The sequence below is a fragment of the Delphinapterus leucas genome, chromosome 10 (genome assembly GCF_059928025.1).
Source record: "Delphinapterus leucas isolate spDelLeu-1000000601 "Yukka" chromosome 10, BTC_Dleu_Yukka2, whole genome shotgun sequence".
Lineage (NCBI taxonomy): Eukaryota > Metazoa > Chordata > Mammalia > Artiodactyla > Monodontidae > Delphinapterus > Delphinapterus leucas.
In genome coordinates, this window is record NC_143138.1 from 59,774,520 (window position 1) to 59,788,436 (window position 13,917).

General features: G+C 48.7%; 1 protein-coding gene across 20 annotated transcripts in view; it reads right to left on the reverse strand.

The window, feature by feature from the left end:
* The window catches only part of TRAK1 (trafficking kinesin protein 1), a 164,058-nt gene that overhangs the window by 90,569 nt on the left and 59,572 nt on the right, over window positions 1-13,917 (reverse strand). For 10 of the 20 annotated variants that reach the window (XM_089919126.1, XM_089919122.1, XM_089919125.1 and 7 more), the window contains one exon: window positions 13,336-13,632. The exons of 4 other annotated variants lie outside the window; for them this stretch is intronic. Coding sequence is in view for 4 of the 16 variants with exons in the window: in XM_089919131.1 (XP_089775257.1) it covers window positions 9,719-9,809 (91 nt within the window). In the remaining 12 variants the exon portion in view is untranslated. Of the gene's footprint in view, window positions 1-4,120; window positions 7,286-9,718; window positions 13,245-13,335; window positions 13,676-13,917 lie in introns of those variants that run through there. 6 more of the 20 variants (XM_089919124.1, XM_089919131.1, XM_089919110.1 and 3 more) reach the window with 6 other exon arrangements.

A 13,917-nucleotide genomic window follows, 5' to 3' on the forward strand; every position in this document is an offset into this window, starting at 1 on the left:
GGAAAGCCCAAGGAATTTCTAATACCCTTCACTGCCATTTCTACTGAAAATGGGTCAAGCAAAATGAGATTTCATGCTTAGAAACAATAAACTCTGGCTGCCTGGAGACTCCAACGATATGGAACAACTGTTCACGGCTTAACAATGCTAAGGAGAATGGGCTATTACTGGACCCAACAGGAGCCCTTTGAATTTTTATTTTTGGCTTCTCAGCTAAGAAGGGATATTTCTCTCTTATTGTTAAGTTGAAGTCCTGATACAGATCAGGGCTTGAAGGTCTAGACCAGCAGTCCACCAACTACAGTCCACAGTAAAATTCGGCCCCCTGCCTGTTTTTATAAATAAAAATTGCATTGGAAAAGAGCTACGCCCATTCCTTTAGGTATTGTCTGTGGCCGCTGTCTGCTACAACAGCAGAGGCCACAGAACTGACAAACCTAAAATATTTACTCTCCGGCCCTTTAGGGATAAGTCTGCTAGCCCCTACCCTAGGCCATCAGAGCCCAGGTCCTTCCCCTACCCACCCCCACTGAGTTTCCCAGCCCAGCAGAGCTAAGAGACTAGGCAAAGGGCTTAAAGGTCACTGACACCACTTCAGGGGCTTTCCTGAAGACCACCTACATGCCTGTGCCATTCAAGACCACTACTGCTACCTGAGGGTCTTCTAAAATCCAGGCTGATCTTCCCTCATTCCCCACCCTTGCTATGGCTCACTTTGAATGAAGAATCATTTCGCAACTCAGTGACCTTGAGCTAGGCCATGGAACTTCCCTGGGCCAATGGAATGTGTCACTTACTGCATGTCCAATCAGAGGCTCTGACTGTGCCTGTGTGGTTACATTTGTCCCCTTGAGCTCCTGTCCCCTGCCAGGAGAAGAACACGGCCCTACACAGCTGCTGCCCGTCATCCCAAATCTTCAAATGAGACAAAGTGAAGCAGACCTGAAATGAAGCTCAGGCATGGAAACTTAAGACAAAGAGCAAGGAGTAAATGTTGCAGTAGCCACTGTGAAATTGAGAGTTGTTACCCAGCATTTCTACAGCAAAACCTAACTAATACACACACCCAATTTAAAAGCATGTAAAGTACGGCCACCGATAACTAGAAGGATAAAGTTCACTGCATAGGACTGACATTCCATCACCATCAGGATCTCCTAACAAGTAGTCTAAGCAAGGAAGATGTGGCCACTCTTGGCTTTCATAACACCCTCCCTTAAAAAAACAACTCCTGGAATTAACTCCAGCAAATAGCAGATGGGAATAAAATAAAATAAAGGTGGGATGGACCAAGGCAGGAGAAGAGATGGGAGCAGATTTCTTTTGTTCTACACATCTAAAGTTGCCGGCCCTACCTGTCATACTCTTTAGACAAGTAACTCCTCTCTCCTCCAATCCCTTTCAAAAGTTGCACACCCAGGGCACTGCAGGTGTCTGGTCTCAAGGTTAAGGCTACCACTCCAGTTGCTAGTGCTCCTCTGGCCCACTAGGTGGCGCTGCATCCGCACCTGGGCAGGCCCACACCCTCCCTCAGGTCCCAGACAAAGGGAGGAGAGGACACCAGAATACAGTACTTCCAGGCCTGCCTCAGACTCAGACTTGGCCCTTCCCATTTCTACTCTCCACAAACCCCTCCTTAAATAGAAATGAAATAACACTGAGCAATGGAGTTCAAACCTACAGTTAACGACAACCTGAGTTGTCTGTTGTGAGGTTTTTTCAACACCGAAAAAAAAAGTATAGTTATCAGATACGCTGAAATCTAACGTGTTGGGTTGGGTGTGAGAACTGAATTCCTACCAAAAGAAGAGAAGGGAGGTCAGGGTTCCCATGCCCATTGGCTCTGCCTCATCATCATGTTTCTAACCATTAAGAAGCAAGACCTTCCTTCTCTCCCACCAAGAACATGACCCACATGCACGGTCCATCATGTAGATCAAAATCCAGTTTAGCGCTGAAAACCTCCTGGAACAGGAAAATTCGAGTCTTGCCCTAAGCTGACTCTCTGGGGGTCTGGGCTTCGTGTTGGCAATCTCTGGCTCCTCTGGCCATACCAGGTCATTTTCTTCCACCTGCCTTAAAAAGTCCTTGCTAGCTTGAGACTGAAAAAGGGAATACTGCCTGCTATATCAGTAAACAAAGGATGTCACAGTCATCACCGATTGCAGCCATCACCAGACAGTGAGCTGGTGAGCCCTGAGGGAACTCGGGAAGGAAGAGAATACCTGCCATCTAGCAGCCTTCAGACTGCAGCCACTCCCTACCGTGAGCCCCGAGGAAACTCAGGATGTGAAAACACAGGATACTGGCCCCAGATAGCCGAGATGCCTATCAAAGGAATGATTTCAGTGAGCCCAGACTCTTTCATCTTCCCATACATAGAGAAGTGCTAAATTCCTTAACTTGGGATATCTGTTTGTTTTTAATTAACAATTATCTTTTTTAATTTTTATTTATTTATTTATTCTGGCTGCACAGGGTCTTCCTTGCAGCACGCAGGATAGGATCTTCCTTGCGGCATACGAACTCTTAGTTGCGGAATGCACGCGAGCTCTAGTTCCCCCACTAAGGGTCGAACCCAGGCCACCTGCATTGGGAGCGCGGAGTCTCACCCACTGGACCATCAGGGAAGTCCCATAATGATATTCTTTTTTTTTTGTGGTATGCGGGCCTCTCACTGTTGTGGCCTCTCCCGTTGCGGAGCACAGGCTCCGGACGCACAGGCTCAGCGGCCATGGCTCACAGGCCCAGCCACTCCGCGGCATGTGGGATCTTCCCGGACCGGGGCACGAACCCGCGTCCCCTGCATCGGCAGGCGGACTCTCAACCACTGCGCCACCAGGGATGCCCCAATGATACTCTTTTGACATTCAGACTACCTGCCCTTTGTTGCAAAACTTCTATATAACCTGGCTCCCCACTTGCCTCCTTGGAGCAGTTCTCTCAGGGTTACTTGAGATGCTGCCTCTGGGCTTGAAGTCCTAAAAATTCCCACTAAATAAAACATAACTCTCAATCGTTAGGCTGTGAATATTTTTGAAGTCGACAAGACTCACGCTGCCCCTGGCTTGTGCTCACTTGTCCACTGCCCAGTCCGTCCCCCTGCGGCATCAGGCTTGCAGTCATCATCCCCATGACGTGATGGGCACATCACCTCCAAGCCAAACACCGTCCAGCTCCCCACCGCTCAACTCCTGGACCCCATGCTCCCCCTCTGCCAGCGACCTCTGAAATTTGAAATCCACACATCTCCCTCCCTGCCCACAACCCCCAGTCCTCACAGTTCTCAAGACCCCCTCCCCTTGATCCCCCATATCGCCTCCATCGCCTCTTCCCATGCAGCTTCAATCCCACAGCCCTCCCTCCCTCTGTGGTACTTTCGCGGCACCCACAGGACAAAACCCAATGCTGCACAAAACCAACAGTCCACCTTACTCTGCCCTGAAGCTGGGCTCCGGGGGGTGAGGGGTAATCACAAAGCATGATGGGTAGACGGAGAGCCCTAGAATGCCGTGGGCTCCCAGGCTCACCGCGCTTGGCACCCCATCTCCTCCTCCAGCACGGTGCCCAGGGGTGCCAGGGAAGGAAGTCCGATGGGCTGGGTAGGGTCTGAAACAGCCTCTCCCCGGGCGGGAAACTAGGGTAACACAGCCTCTGCGCAGCTTCCAGGTGCCCAGAGCAGAGGCGGGCTGGTCCTCTCTCCTTTCCTCCTCTCCCAGAGGTCACTTCCCTCCCGAAGACTCCCAGAACTCCCAGCCTTCAAGCCTCCTCTTCACTCCATTCCTCTCCCAGCACGTTTACCTCCATCCAGAAGAATTCAGAAGATGTCCTGCCCAGGGACTGCAGGCAGAGTGAGACAGGCCCTCCTCCCTCCATCCCCTCACCTGCAAGCTCACACCTTCACGACAAACCCCTGTGTTTCCCAATGAGCATTACAAAGCCCTTCATTATCACAGGAAGCCTGTTACCTAAGACACTACAGCGAAAGGGCCAGCTTTACAACAGGCCAACCTCACCTCTCCCACATGCTGGAAAACACCAAAGAACATTAACGCAGCACTCCCTGTAACCTGCTGTCTTTACCTAAGTGGTTCTGACTGAACGGGACGGCGAGGCTTACCATGTCTTCACCAACCGAGATCCACCTCCGTTGTCAAATTGTTTTACAAGGCAAAAAATTAAAAACTGTAACTGTTTCTTTTTATGCAGTGGGGGAGGGGAAACACAGGGAAAGGAAGGAGAGAAGGGAAGGAGTAGGGAGATGGGGAAACAGGTAGCACGGAGGAGAGAAAAGGAGTGGGAGGAAAAAGAAAGAGGTGGAGAGAAGAAGGGGGACGCAGTGGTGAGAGGAAGAAAGAAGCAAAGGAGAGAAGAAAGGAAAACTGAAAGCAAAAGTTCTCCAAGAGCGCCCTCTGGAACCAGAAAGCCTGCTGGCCCCTGTCTCTATTCGATTTCCCTATTCCGGACATTTCACATGTGACCTTTTGTGTCTGGCTTCTTTCAACGAGCACACTGTTTTCAAGGGTCATCCATGCCATAGCATGTATCAGTACTTCATTCCTTTTTATTTCTGAACTATACATACTCCATGGTATGAATATACCACATTTTGTTTACCCATTCATCACTTGATAGACATTTGGGTTGCTTCTACTTTTTGGCTATTGTGAATAATGCTGCTTGGAACACTCACATAAAGTTTTGTGTGTGGAAATTACGTTTTCAGTTCTCTTGGGTACGTAACTAGGAGTAGAATTGGTAAGTCAAACAGTAACTAGTATGTTGAACCTTTTGAGGAACTACCAGACTGTTTTCCACAGTGCAAGCTTTCACCTTGACTGCAACATCATGAGGGACCCTGAGCCAGAGCCACCTAGCTAAGCTACTCCTCAGTTCCTGACCCACAGAAATATGTGAAACTATAAATGTTTGCTGTTTCAAGCTGCCAAGGTTTGCGGAAGTTTGTTACACAGCAAGAGATAACTAACAGATGAGAATTAAACGAAGTTAGACACAAAAGGTGTTTAGGGCAGTGTCTAGCACATAATAAGTGCTCTATCAATGTTAGCTACTATTAACACAGTATCTTCCCACCACAGGGCCTTTGCTCATGCTATTTTCACTGCTTGGAATGCTCTTTCCCTCCCTCCCTTCCTGCTATCTCCTACTTATCCTTCAGATTTCTGCCAAGACTACTTTCCCACAGAAACCTTCTTAGAAATGCCACTTCAGGGAATTCCCTGGTGGTCCAGTGGTTAGGACTCTGCACTTTCACTGCCAAGGGGCTGGGTTGGATCCCTGGTCAGGGAACTAAGATCCCACAAGCCACGTGGCGTGGCCAAAGAAAAGAGAAAGAAATGCCACTTCAGAAATCCCCTTTATACAATCTCTTAGCACCCTGTACTTGTGTGAATATCAAACATAGTCATAGTTAAATTGTAATCTGTGTAACTATTTTCAAGACATTTTTCCCCTTCCGAAATATAAAAGAATCTCAACCTGGCACACCGCCCTACCCTCTGTACACACAATGAAATCTCAATAATACCTCTTAAAGGCCAACAACCCACTAGAAAAATAAGCAAAGACAAAAAACAGGTTGTTTGCAAAAAATGAAATAGAAAGGAGGCAGAGACTCATTCATAATTAAAAAGAAACAAAATAAGATGAAATACCATTTTTTATGACTATCTGATTAACCGTGATGAAAATGGTTGATCAAACTCAGAGACTGCCACTTCCCCACATGGATGCTGGGCACTTAATGGGTGCAGGCTCTCTGGAGGGCCGTGCTGTGATGCACGCAAAATCCTAAATGCACATTTCCTGTTAGCCCACAGACATGCAGGATAAGTGACCCAAAAGATGTACACGCAAGAACGCTGTTCCTTGGAGCACTGTTAAAAAGCAAACACTGGAAACAACTTAAAGCATCTGTCAAGAGGGGACTGACAAAAAACAGAGGCTCTTTTTTGGCCACTGAGTGGCGAGTATGATGAACTCCCTGCCCTTATAGCTGCTACTTGCACAGCAACCCTGTCTGCAGGGGCAGTGCCTGCCTGCTCACTACATACCCTAATGAGGCCAGGTCCACACACCTACAATCAGAATCCAGGCTCCATCATTTTAATTTAGTTTCTCCTTTACATTACAGTAAGGCATTACACTGGTTCTTCTAAGATGATGTGTTTAGATGGATTCGTTGTCTATTAATTTCTGATTAATAAAGGAGGAAGTACACAATGTTTGTTATAAAAAAAAAACATGTCTGAGAACAGCTGGTTTAAATAAATGGAGATGATAACGATACAGCCAAACGAGTGACTATAGAGCCATTGCAAAGCATAAGGCAATATTCTATGTACTGTAATGAAACAATCGTAAGTAGTAGTTAATTTTTTTAATGCAGATTAGGGTATATGGTATGGTCCCATTTGTGTATTTCTAGAAAAGGAATTATGTGCATAAAAACTTCCTGGAACGATTTTTTTTAATGGTTAAACTGTACAGATGGACGAGTGATGGTTACCCTACGTTGACTATGCTTTGGTACAATTCCAAGTTTTACCATTTGCATGTGTTACTTTCATCATTTAAAACCCTAGTTAAATGAAATTATTAGAAGAGAAAAATCCACAATGAAGGAAGTTAAATGGGGCCAGAAAACAACACTACTGGATTGTAAACCCAAGGATGCCTGGTTTCCATGAGAGGACAGGCCACCCCACTCTGCACCTCCTTAAAGGTGAGGGTGATAACAGTACCTGCTCGGCAGGATTGTGCTGAGAAAAAAGTGAGTTTCCAGAGCAGTGCCTGGAAGCCTGCCAAGCACAGAGCAACTACTCAATATGTGTCAGCCATTGCTAGCATCTGTGATGGCTGTCAACTTGACTGAGCCGTGGGGTACCCAGATATCTGGTCAAACATTATTCTGGGTGTTTCTGTGAGGGCGTTTTTGGATGAGATGAAGATTTAAATCGGTAGACTGAGTAGAGCAGATTCCCCTCCACGATGTGGGCAGGCCTCATCCAATCCACTGAAGGTCTGAAGAGAACAAAAAGGCTGACTCTCCCTCGAGTAAGACAGAATTCCTCCTGCCTGACTGCCCTCCAGCTGACATCAGCTTTTTCCTACCTTTGGACTCAAACTGAAATACTGTCTCTTCCTAGGATGGCGAGCCTGCTAATCTCTGGACTGGAATGACACCGCTGGTTGCCCTGGATCTCCAACTTGCCAACTACAGATCTTGGGACTTGTTAGCCTCCATAATTGCGTAAGCCAATTCCTTATAGTATGATATATATATGTAATATTATATATATATATATATATATATATATATATCCTGTTGGTTTTCTCAGGAAAGCCCTGACTAATACAAGATTTGTAAAATTTGATTTGTTCCAGGTCTAATTACAGTTACAAAGTTTCTGTTCATAATAGTTTCACTTGATTTGCTCAAGTCTGTCAATGTTCACACAAGATCAGACGCCAGAGAAGAAAGTCAAGTTTCTCTGGGCCGTGAGTCCCAGAGTCACCAGTGAACTGTGTGGCTGGGAGAACATCCAAACCCAGCTGCAAGGCACACCCAGCACCCTCTCTTGCTGAATCCCTGGAAAGCCCCTACCCAAACCTCCGCAAAGTGGGACAAACAGGGTGCTGACGGCAGAGGCCCACATCTGGCCGCTTCAGTCCCACTAAAGAGCATCTTGAACGAAGTGTGTGTGAAGTGACACTTGCTCTAATACTTGCAAAACAAATTAATGTAAATCCATTATGAAAACTTGGCATCTAAAAGAACACCCTTAGGAATAGTATTTGTGGCTGGGACCAAAGCACCCCTGATCAATTCTTTAATAAGATTACTCTTTACTTTTCTTGTAATTTATTATTTGCCAGCTTCCTAAAATGGTTTAAAGTAGGCAAGGACTAACACCAATACATTAGGTGCATTAAAAACCTGCTTCAAATTCAGAACGAAACCAATTAGGAGGATAAAAATATAGCAGGCACCTGCAACTGTAGCCTCCCAATCACATGTCAAGAATCTTACTAATACATTTTAACTAAATTTTACCGTATATGTCAAAACCTTGTGTGATAAATATTCTACCCACTCACCTAAGGATGAGAAATGGAGAAGCAAGGTCAGCTGGTAACTCCCAATCTCATTTACAGCATGTTTAAAAGGCAAATGTGAATGTTTTGTGTTTTGCTGAAGATTAAGTGTTAGCTCTAAAATCAGCATAACAAGGCCCTCCTCCTGCACTGCATTTGCAAAAACAAACCAACTGCTAAATAGGGGCCATTCCACTGAGAGAAGAAGCAAAGAACATTTCTAAATGATAAATTTGAAAAAAACTTGTAATTCCCTAGATTCTAATTCACGTTTTCTCTCTCTGTGAAAGAAGATATGTTTCACTGTCCATTCTTTTCTGTTTCACCTAGCCAAGTAAGTACCATTTACATCATATATTTTCAATGGAAAACACAGTAAAAATTTTATTCTAGACAGGAATTGACAAGCAAGATTTTACATTCAATTCATAAAAGAAAGTCCATAATACTTTAATTTGAGCATGTTTTCAGAGGACAAATCATCAACTCTGATGGCTTTCGATCAGTGACAGAAAAGGGACAAATCTGAAATGGTGGCCCTGTGATGACAAGGACACCAGACAGGACAGTTCCCATAAGCATAGTGGCAGCAATCCTGTCTGGGTCACAGCGAGTCATTTCCACCTCTGCCCACCTCCAGGGCTCCGAGGGAGAGGCCAGAGCTCATCTACGGACACCAGCAAAAAGCTGGCCTCGAACAGATGCTAGTTGAACAGAATTATTGAACAAGCCTGAAAATACTTTAAATACACAGACGCACACACACACACACACACACACACCCCACAGCATCTCCATTATCTCCCATCCAGAGTCTCATCTGTCTTGAAACCTAAAACTGAATAGAACAGGGCGAGAGGAGCTCATGCCTCTGAGGAACTCACTGGTTTGTGGCCCAGCAGACTGTGAGCAACAGCACACAGACGGGACAGAAACCAGACGGGCCATCGATCATCAGGCTCTGATCAGCCTGGAGGAAGTGAGGAGCAACGCCAGCCCCACATCAAGAGACAGGCCAGGGCAGAACTCATTAGCAAGCTCGCCGTCACCGGGGTGTGGATGGAGGTACAGGGCCAAGCACATTTAGTACAGAAAAAAAGAGAAGTGGGGCAGAAAAGAGGGAAGGAGCGGGGGAGACACCCTGCCTGACACTGTTCTTCACCTCCTGAAAAATTCCTTGCTGACCCAGACACCAGGTGACGCTTTAAGAAACCAGGATAAGACACAGGATCAGGAGGATCAGTAGGAGAGGCCAGAAGGGGCCTCAGAGACTGTGGTCAGCCGCTGCAGAGAATTTCAAAGAGCAAGGTGGTGGAGTCCAGAAGCCCGGTCCCAACTCAGACCCACTGCTCATGGCCCTGCAGGGGTCACCTGCCTCCCCTGAGCCTGCATGAGGGGCTGAGGGGTGAGCAGCCTCCGAGGTCCCTCTGCTCTGCCTGTCAGTAACTCGATACTGCAATTCCCCACCCCAGGTCCAAGGACAACCCGCCAAGCCGAACAGAACAGGAGAGAAACAACTTTCCCTGTGGCCTTTTCACCCTTCCGGCCGCAACTTTCACAAAGAAAAGCAACAGTGGACATGCCGGGCAAACACACTTACCACATGAGCTTGTCCGAATGAGCCTGCCTGGGCAGAGTCTTGGCAGAGGCTGGGCCCTCACGGGCTGCTCAAACTGACATACCAATGCCATGTGCAGAAAGAAACTCCAACAGCAGTTCAGAGCGAACAGCGATCCCCCATTAGCACCCGACCCAGGCAGCACCTCAGCACAGCCAGCTTCTGTACCTACTCAGCAGTTCTCTGAGCTTGCTTGTTGGGGCAAATCCTAAGACTACTCGCTGCCCTGGAAGCACAATGGGTTACGTAACTAGAGGCAGCATGGGCACCCTATCGGCTCATCTTGTTAAACTGCCCCAAGAAGAAAATGACGCACCCCAAAATGTGATATCCCTAGGTTGAGGATAAGGGGAGGGAGAGGGGGAGCAGGGCTTTGTGATGGGCATTTGGGCTTTGCCTAAAAATTAAAGAGGAACAAAAAGTCTGCTGTTCATCTCAGCGCTCCCCAGGAACTGTGGGTGGCGTGGATTTATTAGAGGCCGGGTGCCAAACGGTCTCCCAGGACTGCACTTGGCAAAGCCCTTGGAGTCCACATACGCATTCTCGGAGAAACTCCAGATCTCTGGAAAATGTTTTCTGTTCTGTGTCTTCCTCTCGGTGACCGACAAATGAGACTTTAACCTGAGCGTGTTCTGCGTTGTCGGGCTGCGTCTTAAACACGTAACAGTGTCTGTGTTTACGCTCCTGTTTACCAAGCCACTGCCAAACGTGACAGCACTGAGCTGCTTCTCAGCTGTCTTATGGTGCTTGCTACAGATGTTCCAGCAAAGAACCCCCAGTTACCATGCCCCATAGCCTTTGAAGTTTCAGCACTGCAATTCTGCCATTACTTTGCCCTCGGTTGTCATGTTCAAAGCGAAACGACTTTGACAAGCTAAATGTTTCCCGGATTTCACTGGCACAGATGCCACTAGAATCCCAGTGATTATTAGCTCATGTGTTTAGACGAATGAAGATGCAGTTGGGACACTGCCTCCTCCGAGAAGCCCTCCTAGTCTCCCGGATCCTTTCCCCTCCAAGGCTCACCCAGGCACCCTCCTTGATGCTCTCCCGTGTGCTGTGCTTATCACTGCACAGCCTGCACAGCCTGTTTGCACAGCCTGTTTCCACTCATCTACGTCCCCACCCAACTGGACGATATTCCTTGGTGGGGGATGGGGGGCAGGTGGCAGGGAACACATAACCCGGGGGTCATGACCTACACGCAAGCCCCGCCCCTTAGAGCTCAGGGTCTTAGGCCAGATGCTGAACCTTTCCTGATTTAGTCTCTTTACCTGTAAAAACAGGACAACAGTCTCCATTTAATGGGGATGCAGTACTAATTAAATGACACAACTCATTCATTCAGCAAATGTTTACTGAGCACTGGCCACAGGCAGGCGCTCTTTCAGACACTGGGACTCGGTGGTGCACAAAGTCCTTGCCCTTAGCGAGTTTCTATTCTACTGCAAGTTTGGTCAACGAAATACAAACATGTAGTACTCACGGCTAAGTATGGGGAGACAGCTAAAGCAGGTAAGGGAGATGGGGAAGGTGGGTGTGGACCACCCTCTATGCAGGGGAGTCACAAAAGGCCTCTAAGGAAATGCCATTTGGAGAAAGTAAAGAAGGAATCAGGAGGACATCTAGGGTTAAGGCGATCCAGGTGCTGAGCAGCGCAAGAACAAAGGCCCTGAGGTGGGATGTGCCGGGTGTATCCAAGAATTAGTGAGGAGGCCAGTGTGTCCGGAATGGAGTGAGTGAAGAGGAGATAGGTCAAAGGGGCACAGGCAGCCCTGTCACTTAGGCCACGGTCAGAAGGGAGCCCGCTGGAGGTTTGGAGCACAAGAGTTAAACCACCTGACGTTGTATTTAAAAAGCCACTCTTTTGGCTGGGCAGAGATTGGATTGCACAGAGGCAAGAAGGGAAACAGGAGGCCCAGTTAGGAGCCCACTGCAATGATCTGGGCGTGAGATGAAGGTGGCTTGGACCAGGGTAGTTACTGTGGGGCTGGTGAGAACCAGTCAAACTCTGGACACACTGGGAACAAAGAGTCAACAGACTTCCCAGCAAACCAGGGTCTGATAGAAATACAGAGGTCATGAATGCTTCCAAGGCTTCTGGCCTGGGCAACTGGAAGGATTAAGTACCATTTAGAAAGACCGCAAAGAAAGCAGGTGGAGGGGGAAATCAGGAGTTCATTTCTGGCCAAGTTAGTCAGAGATGCCCAACAGGCGTCCAAGTGCAAGTGTTGTTATGTGGAGTCAGACCGACACATCTGGCCTTCGGGGCAAAGGTCCAGTCTGAGGACAGGAACTGGAGAGTGCTCAGCGTAGAAGCACATTCTAAATCCCGGAGCCCGCGTGAGATCACTTAGGGCGTGGGTTACCCGAGAGAGTGAAGGGCTGAGCCCCGGGGCCCCCAAAGTTCCCAGAGGGGAGCAGCTAGCAAGGTCGGGACCCAAAGCCAAGGGAGGACAGTATTTCCAGGAGAAGCGGGTGGTCGGCAGTGTCAACTCCTGCTGAAAAGGCTAAGGATGGACCCCTGAACCGAATGAGGCCGTCAGCACTGGGGGCACGGTGGGGTCACAAGCCTGCTCGCGGTGGGCACAGGAGAAAAACAGGAGGAAAAACAGAGCAAACCGAAGAGCAGAGACACAGGCGCTAGCTGCAGGGAAAGCAGAGCAAAGAAGGATTCTTTTTAAGAAGGGAGAGATGATAGCATGCTTTTGTGCTAACAGAAAAGATCCAGGAGCAAGGAGAAACGGATGGTGTAGTAGGGAGAGGGCGGGGGCCGGAAGCGTGTCCTTCAGGGCACAGGCAAGCAGCAGTAGGATTTAGTGCACACGTGGAGGGGAGGCCCCTGGTGCAATCGGGAGCTCAGGGGGTCAGCACCCAGGCATTCGGCTGGGATCCCGGCACCTCCAAGCCCCTCACACCCAGGAAGCTCTTGACATGGGGTGGGGCTGGGGGCCCTCAATGCCTAACTGGAGAGAGAACAGGGGAAAACTACACACCATTCCCACTCAGAGCCCCCTCCTGTGAGGGCTCCAAGCAGTTGTCTCAATGATCCCTTGAGGAAAGACACAAACGAGAGCTCCGTTACAACGTGCCTGAATAGCAGATGTCGCCAGCGCGCTGGGGGATGAGCGCCCTGTTCTCAAGACACTGGGAAGGCATGACTGACAAAACTCGACAAAGTTTTTGTCTGTGCAAAACTTGACAGTGTACAAAGGGTGCTGCAGGGAGTTCCCCACTGCTGCAGCCCACAGCATCATGGCATGTTATTTCCATTACACCTATCTTATGTCTGAAGAAACTGAGCCTCAGAGAGAGGGGCAGGGGGCCAAACTACACTGAGCCCCGCTACGGGCCAGGGACGCTGCTCAAGGTTCAGTGATCCCGTCTTTAACCTTCACGACAGTTCTATGAGGTGCTGTCTTCATCTCAGACAAGTCAGTTCTGGATGGCCAGTCTCATGATCCCAAAGCTCAGCCTCTTTGCACTTCGGTAGTCCCTCCCCACTCTCCACATCCCTCCCCGGGACCCACTCCTACGGCCCCACCCTTCCCCGGACCTCACTGACTTCCCCCGTTCCTGGCAAGGAGAGGTACCCTTACCAGTGATGGTGCAGGCATCCCGGTACCCTCTGCAGCCGGGAGCATCTTCCACAGCCTCGCTTACATAGTGTTCCTCAGGGATGCCCGGGCTGCAGGCTAGGACTGCATGGTTGCACGCCTCCGAAGGGGGCACGGAGTTGGCCAAAGTGTCGTCGTGCAGAGCTGTGGCGTCCAGCTTGGCAGGTTTCACGGGGAGGTGCCCACTGCCATCGGGGACCCCGCTGCCGGAGTCAGGGGCAGTCGGGCAGACGGCCCCCAGGAGGTCTGGCACACCAGCAGCGGCTCCTCACGGGGAATCTATGGGACAATCCAGAGAGAGGAGCTCAGTGACTTAGAGTCTCTGAAAAAAAAAAGAACAGAATCTTCAGAAAATAAGGACCCCGAGATGATGTGGGATCAGACTGTAAATTCTGTTTCCTTCAAGCCAAGGTACTTCCAATTGAATTCTTCAGTTTCGATAAAAGAACTGCAAGGGAAGTTCCATTCAACCAATCAGGTACCAGTACAGAACAAAATACAGAGTGTGTGGCTTCATTTACTAACTGAAACCTGTCTTGAAGCAGCTCTAAGCAAATCAACAGA